Here is a 22177-nt window from a genome sequence, read left to right as displayed (position 1 = left end):
TTTCTCAAATGAAATTACAAGTGACCTATTTTTAGCAAATTTCATACTTTTTTTTTAAATTCAAATCTTAATTTTTTAAGGCTGTTTCAGCGTTAGTGAGTATGTTTGTATGGATTATGAGAGAGAACAGTGTGTGAACAACATAACTTACAAACAAAACATGCAACGTGACACCTGATAAGTTTCAGTGACAACTGACTCTTAAACTTCGTTTCTAACTTTAAAAGTCGATATTACAAATACCTCCCCTCTTTTGACGACAAATTTCAAGTGTCAAGACAGCGTCTCCAGTCTCTGTCTTTGTCAAGCAGCTATAAAACTGTAAAACAAACTTTTCAACTTCAGTTTTTGGAGTTAAGTTTCGTTAAAAGCAAATTTAAAAAACTTATGTAAATTAGCTCTTAGTTGAAATACATTTTAATTGTTAATTGTTAAATACTCCTTTTCTTAGCAAAAAACGTACAAATTTCCTTCATTATTTTTATTTTTTGTCCATCAAAGCACGTTTTAATTCTGACTCGATTAGAATTTTAATCAGTCTTCAGATCAACGTTAACTTCCGAATCAGTTTAACTTTTTTTTGTAAAAGGACTGAAAACGTCTTTAAAACGAATGGAGAAAATATGTTTATTCTAGTGATCTAGAATTGTCTGCGTGCGCGACAACCATGGTTCTGACTAAATAGTATCTGATAAACATTCAGCTCTCAGAACAATTGGTATTGTTGAGTATGTATATTTGTGTAAATATTTAAAGCGACCTCATAATCGCTATTGGGTGCCTGCATTATTTTAAGTATCCATGAAAAATGTCCTAGACTTCGGTTTCTTTTTTAAATTCACATGACTATTATCACTATTTAGGCTGACTGAAATACTATCTGCTGACCTTTTAGATGATTTTGCAAAATTAGTTTAGATATTAGGCTTCCAATTAGAGAGCCATTTCAATTTAATGATCCTCTGTTTAAAGAGTATTAAGGAAAATAAAGAGAAAAAATTCCGAGTTGGGAGTGACAGGAACACGGACGTACAAATTATTTTAGATTTTTCGAACATCTGATCATATTTCCCAATAAGTGTTTATTATCCCTTACTACAATAGTTAGAAAAAGGATTGCTGAGCTCAGATGTCGCAAAGTGTTTGGATGTGTTAACTTCACAAACGTGCACTGTTTAACATCTTTAAGTAATATTTATGAGGAACAAAAGTATGGCCAAAATTTTGTATTGGAAAATATGCTTCTTGTCCAGAATGACTTTTCTCAAGCCTTCTGTAGTTATCAAGGAAGTGTCGCTAAAGGATTTCATTTTTATCTTCGACATAGCGTTATGTTAACCCTATCACACTGCTGTGAAACGTTTTTCAGAAAACAGTAATTTTGTTGGGGTTCTGTAGAAGATGGCATCACGTTCGCTGCATTTCGTTATAGTTACCGTAAACAGTAATTAAGGAACAATCTACTTACTATATATTCTAAGATTAAGACAATTTTACAATACATAAACTGTGGTTTAGAGAAAGACATGTAAGTTTTTATATATATATATATATTTTTTTTTTTTTTTTTTTTTTTTTTTTTTTTTTTTTTTTTTTTTTTTTTTTTAGTTTTGAACGCATTTTGAACAAAAATTTTGTATTAATGTACAAATGAAAGAGTAAACCGTAATTAAAAGAATCGTTTCGTTTTTGCAGAAATTAATTTATTTTCAACGCAAAGCTTATACTTCAAAATCATTGAAAATAATTACTTATAAATACACACAAAAAAAAGATATAACAGTTAAAAATCGAATGTAATAAATATAGAAAATCAATTAAACAATAATAATGAATTGACAGCAAATAATTTAGTACCCTTCACAAGCTAAACATTGTTTTTTAATAAAGTGGGGAGTTCGCTCACTGGGTTGAAGGTTCACTCGGTTATTTAATGATTTATTTATTTTTTCTACTGGAATCTTCACCGGCACTGGCACTTCCTTTTCTACTGGATAAGGGTGTTCCTTTTGTAAATGCACTGGGCTCACCCAGCCTCAGCTGTATCACATAATACGGAACCATACGTTCTTCAAACACTTTAAATGGAACTGGCACTTCCTTTATAACTGGATATGGTTTTGGTATGTAAATATTAATTGGAACAGGTACTTCTTTTTCCAGTTTTACTGGATATGGTTTTTCCACGTGAATAGCTTTAGGATGTTCCACTTTCACATAGACTGGGAAAGGAACTTCTACCTCCTTCTTCACTAATATTGGAATTTTCTTGATTTTGTGTACAATTCTTTGATGATGGTGATGATGAAAATGATCTTGATGTACCACATGTTCTTCGTCAGATATATCTTCTTTAATTGGATTATCTTGGTGTTCTGGACGATGTTTATTATTACCAAAAAGACGATGGCGATTCTTATCATTGAAATCTAAATTATTCCTGTTCCTCTGGATACCTGGTCGATTACTCATATCCTTTTTGCCAGGGAGACGAGGACGTATATTTTGATTAACTTTTGCAGACTTAACCGAACTAAAACATACCAACAATACAACTGTAGTGAGAATTACGTACTGATAACTGCCCGCCATGATTAACTTCTGATAAATATGACTTAGAAACTGATCTTAAGTCCTCCACTCTTTAGCTTCACGATACTCCCTCCTGTTAATGACCAATAATTATTTTACATTTTCAAGAAGAAGTGGGAGCGCGCGTTACACCCTCTACGCCTGAAAGGAAAGTGACTGCAGTGGATATTGTACATTAGTGAAGCACAGAGGTGATGGAATTCATCTTAATAAACAATATATCGCAAAAAGGCAGAAGAATGTACGTTTTCTTTTACAAGTTCTTTTGGTTTACTAGGGCACCAAGGAAAGTTTAAGGGTTAAACCCTTATTAATGCATTTACTTCACAAACCTAAATATTCCGCAAAAATTTTAGGTCCGCCACTATTTATGTTACACAAATTATTAACATAAATATGATTCAGAAATTTATTTCTAGATTAAAACTATAAACATTAAATGGTGAGCATAAAAAAAAAGAATAAACTAAAATGACGTTTCTGATGATCAAATAATGTATTTCTTTTAATGACTCCTTAATGAATGTACACAAGAATGGATGAGAATCCATTTTTGTGGTGAGCTAACCATCTCTTATCTTTCACTAATTACGCAAATGACGGCTAACGGTTGCTTTAGATAATACCATTTCTAAATCTCGAGAATGAGTAAGTTTGAATTTTGTGCTGAGATTGTTTTGACAGTTTCTCGCTAAGATTTGACAAGCCCTATCATGTTGCCATAAGCTTTCCTTGCATTCTAAGATCCTTTAAATAACTATTTTTTTTTAAACCAATGCTGGTCAGCTACAGCTAACCAAAGACATCTTTCCTTTTATAGTGCAAATTTTCACTAGCTTGTACAATCGACATATCGACAAAATCTAATTCAGTTAAGTGTAGCTCTTTTGTTGATTAATTTTTTCCAAAAGCCTTTAATCACGTTCAAATTAAATTTCAAATTTCACTTTCTGTATTTTATTTTTACCTCTGACTCCACACAAAACACATACAACACCTTAATCTGTAAACATCACTCTTTCTACAAAAGGGATCTCATGATAGAAGATTTCTAGTGGTAACTCAAATTCGTAATTACGCTCAGAAACAGCCAGTTTAAGAATTAATGAAAACAAACAAACATAAATGAAGTTTGCAGGCCAACTTTATAGCCTGATTACCAAAATAGCGTGAACGATTTCCTGATATTTATGTTGCACTCTTCACAATTTGCATCGTTCTGAATTATGAAGAAAATTTAAGATGAAAATGAAGAACAAAGAACAAACTTTAAAACATATTTAACTTGATTATTTTATTTACCTGAAAGAAGACATTAATTCCTGCTAACAGCTTTCAAAATATAAATTAGAAACTTCTTTTATAAATTAAGACCTTGACTTTTTACTTTTTATTTAAAAAAAAAATAAAAAAGAAAGAATATATATTGTATAATTCTGCTTGAAGATTAGACAAATAGATTTTTCATTTGTACATTAATTTAAATTTAACTGCTTTTTTTTTAAGTTGTGTTTTTATGTTGTTTTTCTTATTATAACTTCTAAAATCTTTACTAGTCTAAAGTATTTTCAATAATATTTACATATTACATGTCAAGTTCAATTTTTGGGCTAAACTTAAGCGCAAGCAAACTTACTAAGCCCCATGGATTGTTGGAGTCACTCACTGTCGACCGCATCCAACAGACTTAGATGTCTTTTCAGCAAGTGAGCAGAGAAAGGAGCTCTTCGCCGAAGTTAGGTTTCACGATGGTCAAAGTTTAGTAAGGAAAAGGAACTGTTTCGTCTGTCTTTGGCCGGTGGTATTACGCCAAAAGGCTTCACTGGTCACAGACCAACACATGACAGAGGTTCCGGGTCTGTTACAGTTTTTTTTTTTTTACCTTGCAGAACAAGTATGACACCAGCCTTCAGTTAACTTGATACTCACTGATGGTCATAATTATCACTTACCTAAAATGGCAAATCATCCTGACATGGAGATTTTATGTTCAGATATCCTTAATTCTAGAAGTAGTAGGCGCTGCCTCAGTGGTATCAAATGTTAGTTCTCACCCGATGTTTTAGACATCGGCACCAATTCTCTTATAGTATTAAAGCCGTCAAGTTACAAGATAGAATAACAAGGTACAGGCGGACATAAGATTCATTCTGATCTTTGTGGGCACTCTTTAATCAAGAAATGATCCCAAGGTTATATGTTCTATTCGTGGGAGTGCCCATGATGATCTCCGAAGCCAACACATAAAGCCATACGCGCTAACTACATGCAAACCGTCTTCCGGGCTTCGTCTCACATGTAAATGTAATCCAGTAACAAGATCGTGCATGGCTTCCATAAAGAGTTCTTTGCCAGTCATTCACTTTGTCTTTCTCTCTTTAAGATTTTCCCCATCAAATTTATTATACTGAAAGTTGTCATCCACACTCTCGCTCTGTACTGTGTAAAACTATCTCTTTTAAAAATATAGAAATCTAAACGGAATACACAGATGCTGAAAAAATTAATGGTCATCTAATTTCGATAATCTATAAAGCAGGTGTTTCAGCAGGATGATTCAAAATAGTTACTATGGCAATGAGAATAGTTTGGAATGAACACTATTAAGGTCAGTGTCGTTACCAAGAGATGAATACAACATAAGTTACATAAGCTCACGCTGCGTCACCTAACTAACGTAAAACAAATTTCTTCCTGGTCTGGTGTGATATAAATAAAAGTATATTGATGAGAAAATCGTCTTTATTTTCTTTTTCAACATATCTCTTTTTATAGCTGCCAACTTTTTCAATATTTGTATAATTAAAAACCAGTAAATTTATCTCCTTTCTTTCCAGGCAAGAGTAATCGTCCAACTACCAATTGTCTAGGGCTGCTGTTGGATTGGTACTAGTTTTATAATTAAAAGAAGTACAAATAACCAGGAGAAAGGTAAATTAGAGAATGTTTAAAAAAAGTTAGTGAGAAAATAAAGATTAGAATAAGAAAACAAAAATTATTTCTACTGTATTTGAACCTTTTGACGTTACTTCATTTCAATACCCATTGAGCCAGTCTGTAGATCTTTAGATGTCGGGCTGTTTCTTTACCTTCTTCGCGGCCAAAAATCCTCCACAACTTTCAGGTTTCCCAGTTATAATCCCTACGTCTTTGTAAAAACCGATGAGTTAGAACCAAGAATATGAAAAATTACTTTTTAATTATTTGGAATAAAGTTTACAATAATGAGGTAGTTCCAATCGTATATTTTTCATCAAGTGAGTACACAATTTGAAGTTAAAAAGATTTTTATCAGGCTCATTTGGAAGCAATAATTATTAAACTTGAACATTAAAAATAAAATAATAAAGAGTGTCGCTAAAATAGTGGGATGAATCCCCACCACAGAAGTTGCAATCACATTATATATTGACTGCAGAACTGTTATTGACTTCTAACATTTTCAAGTTTACGGTTAGGTTGTTTAGCTCTGCCTAAAAGGTAAGACACTAATTTCATTGATATGATAGCATTAAAGTTTAGAGTATTCCTTATTTAGTTTTTAACAAACTGAAATAATCATAAATAATTTTAAATAGTTAATTTTCTCACTATTAGATTTGTTAGGGAGACATATCACTAAAAGGAGGTGCTGCAATGATCTAGGTTGTAAGAATCTCACAATTTATGCATCTAAGACTGCATTTAATCGATTTAAATTTTAAAATAACTTAACTAAAAATTTGTGTTTACATAGAGCGTAAATTGTATTTAAGACATTCACCAAATTTCTAGATTCTATGTTAGAAATAAGATTTATAAGAAAACTGCATCGTTTTACATCTCATAATTGAATAAAAACTAAACAGGAAATTCATATTATTTAGAAAATATTATTAGCACAAACTAGACGTACAAATATACAGGAATAAGACGATGAACACTACCCAGATTGAAAAATGAACAAGAGCAGAAGAGTTACGAGGTTTGAAAGACTGTAAATGGAAATTTTTTTCTCTCTCTTCAAATTCTTTCAATCCTTCATAAGTTTTCATTTCCTTCAGAATTCTGATTTTCTGAAGTATTACTTTATTTCATAGTCAATTTACAATTTTACCCTTAAGAATACTTTTTAATGTAAAATCTATAATTGTGGACAACTTGAAGCTTCTTCGATAAACTGATAAAAAAGCTTATGCAACTCTGTCTGAGACACTTGCGTTAGCATCATGCGTATTCTAAATTAGACCAAAGTTCCAATATCTCGTTATTTTTTTTAAAAAAAAATAGCCCTACAATAATCTCTGAATGCAAAAAGAATGGGATGTAACTAGGGAAGAAATTTTTAATTCATATATGTAGCTCTGGATGTATCGAGTTATCTTGGGTAGATAAAAAAAGACAGCAAATATAATTCCGTTCAGAAAGAAATGTTATTGCAAACTTTCAGTCATAATTTTTGTATTCATTTTTTTGCCAAGTTTTTGACCTGGAGACTAGGTCATCATCAGGGTTATACTTCTTACCAATTATAATTTGTTTTGTATTTTTAACATTAAAAGTTTGAGTGTCTTTTGGCTTGCCTGTTTAGATACGTAATTACTTAATAGTTATAAGAGTAAACCTTGATGATACCTAGTCTCTAGGTAGAAATTTTGGCAAAACAAAAAAATAGATAAATAAACCATTGTTTGACATTATCAATAATCTTGCTTTCGTTTGGATTATTAAATCAGTCATCAAAAAAGATGAACAATACTAATACGCTACTGATTTCCAACGAATCTAAAAACCAACATTTTTCCGAATTCTAACAAAATGCTACAATAACAATAGGTCTTTTACTCCAAGAAGTAATTAAGCACAAAATATATTCAAAGCAACAGACAAATTACAAATCTCATATTCAATAACCTTTAGAGGAGTTGCAAATAAAATAATGAAAATATTATAAGGAAGTGAAATTAACAGTGATCTCTTTAGTACATTTTGCACTTACCCATAAATAGTTGTATAATATACAGGGTGATCCATTTAAAACGCACCAATAACGCTAATAACTTTTTAGGAAAGCGGAAATCCGAAAAAAAAACATTAAACTATGTTTTTTTGGTCTAGTTTTAAAATTTTCCACCCCCGATGCTGTATCTTCATTTTTGGAGGAGTTACGGCTAAAAAACTGATTGGGGTTTCTTAAGGACCACTGGTTTTGACAATGATTGTGAAAACTACATAAAAAAATTGTGAAAAATGACGACCCCTTTTCGATATCCCTAATATTTGACGAGATATTTTAGATCAAAATTACAATTTTATCTATTTGTAATCGGTTTTCAATATTAATTTTCCACCAGAAATACACGTTTTGAGAGGTTCTCTGACTGCAAAAAATGTTATTTGAGACGCAAAATAATAATAATTGAAGATTTTAAAAAAATATAGTGTAATGCAATGGTTGTAGGTGAATCAAGATAAACTAGTTTTATCATCAAATAAAAGCAATCATCACATCATGTTCTTGTGCCCCGTATGCAAGACTTCTTAATTCTTCTTGATAGACTTCTTCTTGATTACGGTAAGAATATCTTGCTAGGGTGTTGGTCGAGTGGCAAAGAACGTGGCTTTGTAAGTGAGAGATCCCCAGTTCGAATCCCGGTATGCAGGATTCATAAAACTTAATACATCATATTACTTTTTTTTTAATATACAGGGTGTTCAGCATAAGACTACGGTAACTTCGGGAGGTGATTCTGGGCATTATTTGCATCAAAAAATTTCATATAAACTGTGGCTCGATTCGGCTCCGTTTTGTAGATATTTTTAATTTTATATTTTTCAAGGTACTACTACTTTTTAGCAATCAGTTGTCTATATTTCTCAAACTATTATAGCTAAAGAAAGTTCATTCAGCTCATTAGAAAGAAGGTTAAATTTCCTTTTAAATAAGCTAACTTATATTTCAAAATAATAATATTAAGTATTGCAAATTGTAGCCCAAACATAAGAAATAGCAAGTTTCTAATTTTTTCCAAAAACTTTGATATCATTTTTCTCAAAAACATTTTATATGAAAAAACCGTGCACTATTCATGAAAAACATCTACATACAATCACCTTTCGAAAGGTATACAATGCATAGGGGTTATTTTAAAAATTGACGCAGAAATCTGTGATTAATTGCAAAAAAGTAGGCCTCAAAACAGCGTCGGCATTATGAAAGGAATTCACCTACCATAAAAATATAATTGATTAGAATCATCCAGTTCGATTTTTTGCAAACGTGTAATTTAATAATTAATTAATTTAAGAACTATATTTAAAAATATATAATTTACATCATAAATAATAAAATAAAATAAAAAGAAGAAATTGGTGTATGATGATGTACGATAGGCGGCTGTGGAGAGCTAATAAGTAATCGAGAACTCCGCCTAGTTCCAAAAGTTTGTGGAGTAGTTAAAAAAAAAATCTGTGTTTTATTCAAATTATTTAGCATATTTGTGAATTGACTAAAGAATAGCACACAGTCCTAAACTCGTTAAAGGAAAATCCTTTCTTTTGGAATTGGTTCCTAACGCTCAATTAACATCAAACACCAATTTCTTCTTTTTATTTTATTTTATTATTTATGATGTAAATTATATATTTTTGAATATAGTTCTTAAATTAATTAATTATTAAATTACACGTTTGCAAAAAATCGTACTGGATTTGATGATTCTAATTAATTATATTTTTATGGTAGGTGAATTCCTTTCATAATGCCGACGCTGTTTTGAGGCCTACTTTTTTTGCAATTAATCACAGATTTCTGCATCAATTTTTAAAATAACCCCTATGCATTGTATACCTTTCGAAAGGTATGTAGATGTTTTTCATGAATGTGCACGGTTTTTTCATATAAAATGTTTTTGAGAAAAGTGAAGTCAAAGTTTTTGGAAAAAATTAGAAACTTGCTATTTCTTATGTTTGGGACACAATTTGAAATACTTAATATTATTATTTTGAAATATAAATTAGCTTATTTAAAAGGAAATTTAACCTTCTTTCTAATGAGCTGAATGAACTTTCTTTAGCTATAATAGTTTGAGAAATATAGACAACTGTTTGCTAAAAAGAAGTAGTACCTTGAAAAAATATAAAATTAAAAATATCTACAAAACGGAGCCGAATCGAGCCATAGTTTATATGGAATTTTTTGTTGCAAATGATGCCCAGAATCGCCTCCCGAAGTTACCGTAGTCTTATGCTGAACACCCTGTATGTAGTCATACGCGGGATTTGAACTAGGGATCTTCCACTTACAAAGCCAAGCTCTTGACCACTAGACCAACACCCGCCGCTCCCTGGCAATTATTATTATTTTGGTTCTTTGCGACACAAATAACATTTTTTGCAGTCGGAGGACCTCCCAAAACGTGTATTTCTGGTGGAAAATTAATATTGAAAATCGATCACGAATAGATAAAATTGTAACTTAGAATCTTAAATATCTCAACAATATCGAAACGGGGTCAACGTCATTTTTCACATTTTTGTATGCAATTTTCACAATCATTGTCAAAACCAGTGGTCCTTATGAAACCCCGAATAGTTTTTTGGCCGTAACTCCGCCAAAAATGAAGATACAGCATCGGGAGTAAAAAATTTGAAAACTAGATAAAAAAAAAAGTTTACTTCGTGGGTTTTTCGGAATTCCGCTTTCCTAAAAAGTTATTAGCGATAGGTGCGTTTTAAATGAATCACCCTGAATAATGTAACATGAAAAATTAATTGAACACCAACAGTTTATCTACAGTTTTCAGGTCCACTTCGATTAAAAAAATAATTATATTACATCCAATAATTAAATTCTTGAACTAACTCATACCCATAAAGTATCCCCTCTCTTTACAATAGCGAACAAGGCTGATCCGAAATTTTTTATTTATTAAAAGTACAATAATTTAATTCATGTTTATTTGTGTCTAATTCACAATACTCAAAGATTAGAGCTCTGCTATAAAATAAAAGATATCTTCTTTATTGTCTATATTATGAATACTGGATTAATTTCATTTTTAAAAGTTTATTTTTCGAAATAAAGCAATACCCCTAAGACTTTAATCATCTAGCTAATGACGTTACAGTACAGAAACGCTCCTGCAAACCTGTTCCGGTCGTGAATTTAGTTTTTTGTTCGGAACATGCTTTTGTCTAATTTGTGCAGAGATACTGTACTTATGAATCAAATTGCTTTTAATTGTTTTTAAATTAAACTAATTTCTAGTTTCTCATTCAACACGTCACTCAGTTTTCCCCCTCTTTATAAATAAATATTTTTTGGGGAATTTCAATTACTTATTTTCGAAAAAGGCAACATAATAATCTAAACTATTTTTGAAAACGAAATAACAGGAAAGAACATCCAAAAACGAAAACTAAATCAGTTTTTTAATCGATTTTTATTGAAACGTTTTGCCCGCAACTCTAATAATTACTTAATCGAAATATTAAATTTACATTTACAAGCTAGACGCTTACACACAGATTCGTACTGGGTGAACCCAACCCATACACATAGTTTACGAATGTATTGTACAAAAGAATTAAAATATGTTAATTTTCGACCGTAGTATTTGTAAAAAAAGCGTTCAAATTACATATCAAAAAGAAAAAAAAGTCAATAGTGAATCAATGTTAAGGACAAAAAGAAGAATTGAAACTATAAAAATTTAGTCCAGATATCTTGTTACAATTGCAGAAGTACATAAGTTATTCATTTTAACACAGACAATAAATATTTCAGCGTTAAGAAATAATAGCATAAAATAACTTAAATAAATTTAATAAATGTTTAATAAAATATGTTAAAATGTTTAACAAAAACATTAAAACATAGCATAAAATAAAAATACAACAGTATAATAATAAAAATTTCAATAAAAATATACAAATAGTTTTAAATAGTTGCTAAATAATCGATCGTTAATGAATGCAATTGTTGCGTTAAATTTGGTTATACAAGAAACAATAAGTATTTATAAATCTATACAATTTTTAATGATCAATTGAAAAGTATTGAATAGTAAGTGAATATGGAATGAGGCTGTAAATGCTGGACGTCATTGAACATCAGATCCGCATTTATATTTTCCATTCGTTGGCGAACCCTCAGGAAATAGAGAATCGAATTAAAGGTTTTTTAAACTGGATTTTCCCGGGAAATTCTAGGCCCACTAAAGAAATAAAAATAAATATACATATACATTGTCTAATTGTCCGTCTTTTAAAAACAGAAAATCCTTGTGAAACTCTGACTACACTCTTCATTATCATAAAATTTGCAACTTTAATTGATTAATAATGCATAAATTAGAATTTGTATTAAATGTTTGATTTCACAGAGACAAAAAACCTCGTGACAGAGTTAGCCCTCAAAAGCCACAATTTTATATGAAGTTGAAACTGTAAGCATGGAGATTTGTACTTGAAGAGGGGACTATTCATGACTTTCTTTGGGGGAATCCAGAGGATCAGCGAGAATTCACTCTTTAAAGAGCAATTTATCTGAAAAGCCTCAGTCTGATTACATTAGTTTTAGAGATTGACCTTTGGCTTCTTCGTTCATGTATAATAGGGCAAATTCATTTCGATGTAACAATAAAAGAAAAAAAAAATAATAAAGGACAAAAATATGTGGTGCCGTTTTTCAAAAAAATCTCAAGAAATATGCATTCCGTAAAATAATGTATCCGGTTAATGAAATCTCATCACAACGTTAGAACCAGTTTCCACAATGAGATACGAAAACAATAACGTGAATTTTGAGCTTCCTATAATTTTTCATTTTTGAACAAGTGTTCATAACACATGCTTAATGTGCTAAAACCTGTGTTTTGGGGGGGGGATTCAGGAAATCTGTCAAAAGGGGAAAACTCAATATCAATCACTTTACCCAGTACAGCCTCTTGAATTAGAATTTTTCCACCGGTAAATACTGAGAAATCCGAGTAGTTCTTTGGTTTTTCAACTTTCTAATAATGTAAGAAAAGTTTCCTAATGTAATGATTATATAATTAAGCAATAATTTTCCTAATAACGTTAAATTATTAGTTTTTCCGGGCACCAATTTCTCTTCGCGAGGTCCTGGTTTGGGTTATTTCTGACATTACTTTAAATTTAATGATAATACATTTAAAATCAAGAAAATATTAATTGGAGTAGCTGACTATTTTTTTAAAAATATATATCGTTTACATTAAAGCATTTTGGCGAGATTTTATAATAAATTTCTCTAATAAACATTGAAGAGAGTCACATCAAGTTTTTATTTTTATTTTACATCTCTTTTTTAATAAAAAAAGTTCCATTTTGTATGTTCACTAGAGTACACATATACAATATTAAGCTGCCAGATTACCATAAAATTAAATGTCTAGATAAGATCCTCAAATGACTGTTATTTTAATTAAAATAAAAAAATAAATAAAAAATATGCTTTTCTGTAATATATACATCGTAAAACCTGAATCTGGCCCAAAAGCAACTATATTTAGTATAAGTAAGCTAGTAATTATAGAGGTAAGTAATTTGGACAATTATTATCACTTTTTCTAGATGCATTTATGTATTATACTTTGTCATTTAAACCAATTACTAATAAATGAAAGACAATTAAACCATTCTTATTACAGATTAAATGCATCCCTTCATACAGATATTGCTAATCGCACTTGCGATTAAGTGCGCTCTATCCTGTCAGGGCGGCCAAGTCCTTAGTAAGTACTTTTTTTTTAACGTAAAAATAAGAATTATTTAATACCAGTCTCTCTCTTCATACAAAGAAAGTAGTTATTTACTTGGATAGCGACTAATATCCATCTGTGCATATGTAACTTTTGTTTTAAGTAAAGTCGAATGTAATATTATTAATTAGAAAAATATAATTCAGTTAATCAAAAGATGTGAAGTTCCAGTTCGGGAGGTAAATTACAGGAATATCCCATCCAACTCACAATTACTGGTTAAAGGTTAATAAGAAGGGTCAGAAGAAGGAACTGTTTTGCTTGTTTTCAGTGGTTATGTTGCATCAAAATAAGATAATCCATTAGTTAATTTTTCTGGCCGACTGTTTATTTCATTGGATTCATTTATACATATTTGGAGCGTTCAGAAAATAAGACTCCTTTTTTTGTCGACGTTTCAATTAATTCCCATCAAATATGAAAGTCTTGGTCTCAGAGCTAGGGGACCTCCTCGTCAAATCGAAAGGTGGGGTACATAAAATGTACTACATTTATTAAAAAATCATTTTTGTACTTAATTCAACATGTAACGTATTTAGGTCGTGACACTTTTTGGCCACCTTTTGGATGTCCCTGGTATATTCCTTGGATTTAGAATTCTAAACACTTCTATACCACCCAATCCTGATCTCCTACACCCTGATTTCGATTTCGGTCAAGTTATAAAATTTTCTCCTGCACAGAAAGTGTGCAGTAGATCGAAAGAAGTATTGGTAGTTGAAGAAGCTAAGAGTGAACTACAGAGGGTGCGTTCCACTTGGCGACCACAACGACCAAAACATACTTTCAGGCGTTCCACTTGGCGACCGCGGTCGTTGTGGTCGTGGCGAAAACGTCACTAATGACGTCATTATTTTCGCCCACACAACGACCACAACGCCCCATCTATAGAGCTGGGTCGAAGTGGGCTTTCAGAGTTGGCGCAATTTTTAAAACAAAATATGGCGACCGAAAAAATTATCTCATGTAAATGAAAGTATTATTTCATGTAAATAATAGAATGTGGTTCTCGAAAGTCTACAAAAAATAAATAAATAAATAATTACTTATCCCTTTACATACTACATTACTTATCACTGAATAACACAAAATCATTTACCTGAAATAACTTTTAAATTCTTCATTTGAATAAAGATCAATTACTCTGATAGCTAATAATACGTGGCCTAAGTTTTCGCTTTTTATCATTGCGATTTTGTAAAATTACATTCCACTCTAATCGGAACTAGATAAAGAACTTTCTAAAGCATTATTAATAAATATCCAACTGTTGCCACAAAAGACATTTTAATTTTATTTAAACGTAAATTTTATAAATACTCCACTAAAATGTAATATAAAAAATTGAATTATATATATTCTTTTAATATAAGTCAACTTTACCAAAAATTAATAAAGTTTATTATAACTGCTTATAAATGGGGTTTAAATTAAAAAACAACCTCTTCAAGCTTTTAACTTATTTTCGAGGCCGCCATATGCAATGTTTACATGAACGGTTAAAACGCCCACAGTCCGTTCCACTTGGGTTTTCGATCGCAACGCTCACAAGCAAGTGGAACGGCCAAAATCGCGGTCGTGGTCGTGGTCGTTGTGGTCGCCAAGTGGAACGCACCCACTGAAAGAAGTTCAGTGCCATCAAGTTTTTCAATTTTTCTTTCGTCTAACAGTGACATACCAAACCCAAATACGTTGGAACTAAAATTCTTTGCGATTGACTCAGCTGCCTACTGTTTCAGAGCCTTCTTTTTATTAGTGCTTTCTACTAAGTTTTTTTCGGGAGTAAATGTCGAAATTAAATTAAACTCAACCGGAACAAATTACTATTGGTTAGTGCCACAATACACACTTCAACTTTTTCTCAAATTGTACTCTTGCGCTGACCAGAAATGCCAATTGACTTTGGTCCAAACATTGGCCACTTGGCTCAGATTCTAACCAGTAAATCACTTCTCATCATATGTCACTAATCTTCTTTTTTAGAGCACGCCAGAAGGATTTTCTAAGAGATGTTGGCAATTATCCCGGTGGCTAGTTGAGAAAGTTCATTCGACGTTATACTATTCTTCCTTTACCTTTCGCGCAGAAAGTGGAGACGGTGACATTCTGTATCTTTAGGCGTTGCCTGTTCCGATTTACTGTTCTTCGCATTACTTTATCAGTTTTCCGAAAAGTCTTGTTAACTTTAAACGAAAGGCGCCTGAACCAGTTTTTCTATTTTTAATTTGATGCGTACTATTAAATTTTGGCAGTTCTGTGATCAAGGACTAGTCAATCAGTAGGTCAAGAAGCTAACTGTTGCGAAAAAGCTATGAGTTAAGTTAAAATTTGTTCACGAAAATTCAAGAAAAAATGATCTTTTGAAAATTATATGTTATATCTATCTTCATTTCTTCGACTGAAACTGTATCTTCCTTTTACAATTTTAGCGATTCCATCTAGAAGTTGAATCTAAGAATTAATTGCCTAACAACTCTTGTTGAATATTGATAAGTGTTTCATTTAAAAGGTAAACCATTATAAAAGGTAAACCTAAGTTCTGCAACCTACTAATCAAGTAGATTAAAACTGTCCGGTAGGACAGTTGTATAAGGGTTGATCGTCAAAAACTGCACGAAAAAGCGTAATGTTGAAAAACACCCAACTTTGACAATTTTTTTCTCTTTTTCTATAAAAGATAAAATTCCCAAATTTTCTTTATAATATAGGGCAAATCCTCCTTTATATCTGTAATTTTTTCGTAATAACATAGATTAATTAGTTTTCGAGAAAAACGATGCGAAAAATGCACAAAAACTACATTTTCAAAAATTGTTGTTGTTCTTGTTGTTGTTGTTGTTGTTGTTGTTACCTTTTTTGTAAACTGCGTAGCGCCTAAACGCGTGAACCGATTTTCATGAATGAGGTGTCATTCGATTCGGAATTTTATGTAGATGTGCCTTTTGGGGGTCTCGACGCTGTACATCGAATAGGAGAGGCGTTAGCCCCCTTTATGTAAGGCCCCCTCCAAAATTATTATTACTAATTACTCTGTAAATCTTAGCCCGATTTTGAAATAATTTGGTAGGATGATAGAGTTAGGGCTCCACTACGTACCATTAAAGTGGCGATCAGCTCTTACACTTGTTAAGGGAAAGTATAGCAATCGTTTCAAATTATCGACACGAGAACCGATTGTCATGAATGAAGTGTGATTCGAATCGAAATTTTGTACAGATTTGCACTTTAAAAGTCTGAACGCTGTGCCTCATAAGGAGGGGAGTTTGCCCCACCCAAGTAAGGCCCTTTCTAAAACTATTATTACCAATATTTCTATAACGCTTAGTCCGATTTTGATAAAATTCAGCTCGAATAAGTTGTTAAAGCTCCTCTACTTGACTGTGAAGGGCCATCAAGCTCTTGCACCTACTAAGAGGAAGTACTGCAATCGTTAAAATTATCAATGGGTGAACCTATTTACATTAATGAATTGTCGTTCGATTCAAAATCTTTGCCTTTTAGGGAGAAGTACTGTAATCGCAGTTTATTTTTCTTACTCCTCTTAAGAGGAAGTACTGAAATCGCCGTTTAATTTTGCTTTTTACGTACAAATACCTTCCTATTTTATTCAAAACGCTTTCTCAAAAAAATTGTTATTGAGGATGGCAACTATAATCATTCTTTAAAAAGATCTCTCCAATGGTAGTTATGGTTCCGACTTAACACCTTATCAGGTTATAATGATAGAATTGCTTATTCTAAATTTTAAAAAAATCTGTGAAGCAGATAAGTAACTTTGTAAAATAGACAAAAATGAAGATCTATCCAAAAGGTACAAAAATCTCTTTAACAAAAACTTACAGTTTAAAATGTTAAGTATAAGGGTTGATTAAACGCCAAAAGGTACACAAATCAGCTAGTACCCAACATTTCATTCATGCTTAGCTGATATAATTTAAGTAATTTTGCTGCATTAACTTTTTCTTCACATTTTTTTAGAAATTATTAGATGTCACAGACCCTTATGCTGGCCAGATCATTCATAATATTATTTTGTTATAATTATGATAAAATGTATATTATATCTTCGTTTTTAAATTGGTACTTTATTTTAACTCCATTTCAAATTATTCTTTGGATTTATCTTTAATATGCCCTTTATTCTTAGTAGTCACATATACATGCATGTTAAAGTAGAGAAAAACAAAGTTAGAGTCAGCTACTGTTTAAATTTGAATCACGGATTTAACAGAATATTTCAGTCTTGAATTCGTCTTACCGAAATATTCGTGAGCACAAATAACTCACAGTTAATAACAAGTTGATTATTCAACAATTATTCATTTCTCAATAAATTGTAATTTAATTTAGTCTCCCTAATTTTACTTATAGTAAAATACTGGAATAATTAGCTGCCCTAAAAATATGCATATCTTATTTATTTTATATTACATATATACAACATTGTGAGAAGAACAGCTACATTGAGAGTGTAATTGAAGAAAACTATACTATTTGCGATAAAGCCAGATAATTATTACCTATTATTATAAACGTTTGACTACTTCATAAAATAACAATTACTTTAATCGAAGAATGAACTTAAACCGACGATTTAAAAAAATAAATAAAATCATTGATGTATGTTGATATAAGCATTTTTTAAAAAAAGGTTTTGAATTTTTTAGCCTCATAATTTTTTTTTATTTTTTATAACGTTTTCTTTTTAACCTGTAATTAATAGTTTGATTATTATAGATAAATAGATATTATAGTCAATCTACAGTGCTACTTGAACAAATATTTTGTAGATGAAAATGGCCAGCAGAATGGTCTGTGACATCTAATAATTTCTAAAAAAATGTGAAGAAAAAGTTAATGCAGCAAAATTACTTAAATTATATCAGCTAAGCATGAATGAAATGTTGGGTACTAGCTGATTTGTGTACCTTTTGGCGTTTAATCAACCCTTATACTTAACATTTTAAACTGTAAGTTTTTGTTAAAGAGATATATAATATAATCAAACTTAAAAGTTGGTACAATATTAACAAATAATTGCTAATTTTATTGCTGTTTTTATCTATCATATCACGCATACTTTTTATATCTTTATCATTTTACTTTGGGTATTCATATATCATCGGAAGTACATTAATCCGTTCGGTTAAGAGAATTTGAGTTCACTTACAATCACGTCTCACGGAATTATCCAATATTGGGGACTTTACCACATTTTACATTTATAATAATTTTACATAAGAAATCATTGGTAATGTTAAGAAAGATATGTTGTGATACTGGATGTGTGCGATATGTTAGATTTCCGTCCTTTGCCTTATATTTGATTTAATTTGATAATACGAGAAATGTAAGTAAAGTATGTTAGCTATCCAACTCCGCCCACGACATCTGATCGGTAGTTAGACTTGGAAGCAAAGCCAACCTGAAAAAAAAAACAGGCATTACTTTACTTTTAATAATGATTGGTAACCTGTTAATTTTTCCAGGTCGAGAAGTTAGCCCTGAAGAGCAGCAACTAATTTTAGATGTGCACAACAGATATAGGCAAGCTATTGCGCTAGGAAAAATTCGAGGCCAGCCAACCGGTTCGAACATGATAGAAATGGTACATTTTATATTATTTATTTGTGTCATTGTTTAACTTCAATTAAGCTATAGTTTTGTTTTTTTTGCCGCATCTGAAGACTTTCTTTTAACAGGCTGATAACTCACAGAACTGTTCCAAGATGTTATTGGATCAAAGATTCAAAAGACTGTTTCTTCTTCTAATTTTTAGATGAAACAGATATCCAATCTTCTCTAACATTCTTCAAGGGCTTTCTGTCTTTTCTTAACCTTTCAGAACTTTCATTAATCATTGCTAACCCGCTCGAAAAACTGCCATTTCATTTCAATTTATATTTTCAGCTATATTTTTAGAAAAAATAAACAGTGCAAAATTCTCAATTTGACATTCTGCCATTGTATAAAATAATTTAAGGAAGGGAATAAATCTATAGATTTTTCTTTTTCTGAGAGACTTAGCTGGCCTGGGTCAGTGTTGATGTAGCAAGAGAACACTGTCCGGAAGCAGGCTGTGCACTAAGAAGACTCTAGTCAATGATGCTGATACGTTGTAAGTACAATAATTTTGGAGATCATGGAATTTCAAGAAGTTTTGCTTCGCTTAACTGCGACTGTTCGCTATGCCCAGTACTTCAGCTAGAATAATTAAAAGTTATGACGTTTATTAAATGAAAAAATCAGCCCTCTAAACACCAAAAGTATTTAAAACATCTCTTTCTAACTCGTAGTAAAAACCAAATTATAGGAAATTAGTTCTGTAAGGAATTTTCTAGTGTTTAGCATATTGACCTCGTTTTTCCCCTTAAATTTTTAATTTACAGACCAAATTGCATAGACTTTTGGCAGGTATTTCGCTTCGTACCTTTTGGGCAACCTCTGTTTGTTTAAATATTTCAAGAAACTATACTTTACTTAGAAAAGTCTATCTGAGTGACTGAAACTACTTTCTTGACTGAAAGTAGTTTTGAACCTAGTAAGTCGGAGAACTCAAATATTCTTGGAATTAATCTACTATTATAACACACAGGAATTTATCTTCCTCCCTCTCTCTCTCTAAAAAAAATAATACTTTTTTTATGTAATTATATTTTTGGCAATCTCATTTTATTCTACAAGATCAAGCCACATACATTTCCATTTGTTTATTTTTTAAATGTTTTCTAATAATGCAAACTTTATTTTAAGTCTTGGGATGACGAATTAGCGAACATGGCGCAGCAATGGGCCGACAATTGTGTCTTTAGGCATGATACCAATATTAGGAGAACGTCAAGTAAGTACTAGGCATTGCATTATATTATATAACGTTATCGGAAAATCTTCTTATAAAAAATTTAGACTGATAAGCAGTTAAATACTTACAATGTGCTGGGGGACTCTGAATTATTTTATTTGTTGTGAAAAACTAATTCTATATTTTCATTATAAAATAATTTAACTCTCACAATCTACTAATTCTGAACTTTTAAATTTGAGAGATGAATTAAAAAATTCTATAAAAGTTGAGAGGATTCTGAAACCTCTATACGATAATTCCCTCATGCCAGAATCTCTTTAAATCTTATTTAAGATATTCAACTCTGATAGTGGAGGTTTTAAAAAATTGAGCACCTCTTAACTCTTCTTTATAATCTATTCACTTTGATAGATAATAATGCTCCATCAAATAACTAGATCAAAATTATGAAAACATTTTAATAGATATGCTGATGACATCTTCATTTTTGTTTTATTGCTGATAGAAAAGAAAAATTACAGTTACCTGAACAGCACTGTTTGTCTAGGAGCACCACGATCTCAACCACTTGGAGTTAGGTTCTCAGATCACAATTTACGGGTATAAAACAATGTGCAAAATACAAGTTAAAATCTTGAAATGAAAAATGCAAGTTTGGCCAACTTTTGTTGAAAACTCTGTTCAAAACAAAATACTCAAGTATCTTTCATCTCGGGTACAGAACTTTAGTTGTGTTTCTGTCACAGAATCCTGACGTCTAAAGCAAAGAAAAACACCTTAGATTAATGTATTAAAAATGTTTTTTAGGATTCGGATAAGGTATAACAATGTATTACACAGTTGTGTTTCTAGTTAGAGTAAAAGAGAAATACGTACATTATGATTTGGGACGTGATATTGCCAATCTTGAAAAGATTAGGGCTTTGTAGACTGTAATGATAGAATTTTCCCTTAAATGGATTCACATGCGTGTTTATCTGAAGTAATATCTGTTGAATTTGTTTCCTTTCTCGAAGATTTCCAAGGATCTCGTGATGAAGGACCCAACAATGCTACCAAAAACATAGAGCTACAGTAAAGGTTTTCTTTTTTTTATACAAAAAAAAAAAACTTATGCTCTAGCCAATTTTTTTCTCATCTTTACTCAGCATGTTCTTCTCAAATTTCGTTCTGACGAATTAGAATCAGTACGAGCTTCAAGCTTCTTTTTTTTTTTCTAACTGCACTTTTTGGTTTGCAATTTTGTTTGTGAATTAAGCCTGAAGTTATAATTCAATCTTAAGGATATCCAAACATTTCCTCAGAGAATGAATAAAACGTGACTTTTGAATTTATTTAGAACGGAAAGTCTAAACTGTCATTGGAGACTCTCCGAGCTCTGATCTGCTCTGACGAAAAAAATGTTTCATATGATTTTCTCTTAATTGGTTAAGGCGTGGCTTAATCTAAGTCACTGGAACCCAATTTTGAAAATTTGGTATTTTAATTGAATTTTTTCTTCTCAGGAAGATTTCCAGTTGGCCAAAATTTAGCTATATCGTGGAGTTCACCCACTCCAAATAAATATGGTGAGGCTGCAGAATGGGCTGCACAAATTCGAAATTGGTTTAATGAAGTTTACACAAGTGGCAATGACATTAAGAAATCAGGACATTATACGCAGGTAAATAATTCTAAATGTTCTAAATTGTGTTTTTCTTCTACAATTAGATTTGATCTAATTCTATCATGAACAAACCAATTGTTTAGTCATTAACTTCTTGTTGGTGCAGAGTGACAAATGAATTGTTATTTCAAAACGCACCATCATCTTACCGACATGTTGTCAATAGTGCTCCAAATCTATTAAGTCAGAGAAAAATCTGAAGAAACTTTATTAACAAATACTTGACTATATTTCCAAAGCTCTGTACGGCAATAATTTTTAAAAATCCATATAAATGTTTAGTGAAATCGTCACAAGGTTTGCTTGAACTTACCAAAGTGCATTCTTTCAGAACTCGTATTTATTGAA

At 31.2% G+C, this 22177-nt stretch overlaps 2 protein-coding genes across 3 annotated transcripts in view; one reads left to right on the top strand and one right to left on the bottom strand.

Annotated features, from left to right (window-relative positions):
• The window catches only part of LOC141453491 (venom allergen 5), a 30173-nt gene that overhangs the window by 2728 nt on the left and 5268 nt on the right, over window positions 1–22177 (top strand). Inside the window, exons 2-6 of one of the 2 annotated variants that reach the window (XM_074126823.1) lie at window positions 5430–5523; window positions 13248–13331; window positions 18848–18966; window positions 20112–20199; window positions 21669–21826. In XM_074126823.1, coding sequence (XP_073982924.1) covers window positions 13253–13331; window positions 18848–18966; window positions 20112–20199; window positions 21669–21826 — 444 coding nt within the window. In that variant the 5' untranslated portion in view covers window positions 5430–5523; window positions 13248–13252. Of the gene's footprint in view, window positions 1–5429; window positions 5524–5999; window positions 6073–13247; window positions 13332–18847; window positions 18967–20111; window positions 20200–21668; window positions 21827–22177 lie in introns of those variants that run through there. The other variant, XM_074126822.1, reaches the window with a different exon arrangement.
• LOC141453492 (uncharacterized) lies at window positions 1699–5408 on the bottom strand. Its single transcript, XM_074126824.1, has 2 exons — window positions 4545–5408; window positions 1699–2533 (listed from the first exon to the last, which is right to left on the bottom strand). The coding sequence occupies exons 1-2, from the start codon at window positions 4559–4561 to the stop codon at window positions 1939–1941; spliced, it is 612 nt and encodes a 203-aa protein (XP_073982925.1). The 5' UTR covers window positions 4562–5408; the 3' UTR covers window positions 1699–1938.

The sequence above is a fragment of the Rhodnius prolixus genome, unplaced genomic scaffold (genome assembly GCF_049639745.1).
Source record: "Rhodnius prolixus isolate KJV_2025 unplaced genomic scaffold, Rpr scaffold_3, whole genome shotgun sequence".
Classification (NCBI taxonomy): Eukaryota; Metazoa; Arthropoda; class Insecta; order Hemiptera; family Reduviidae; genus Rhodnius; species Rhodnius prolixus.
Note: the sequence above shows the minus strand (reverse complement) of the source record. Positions and strands in the feature narration are given on the sequence as shown.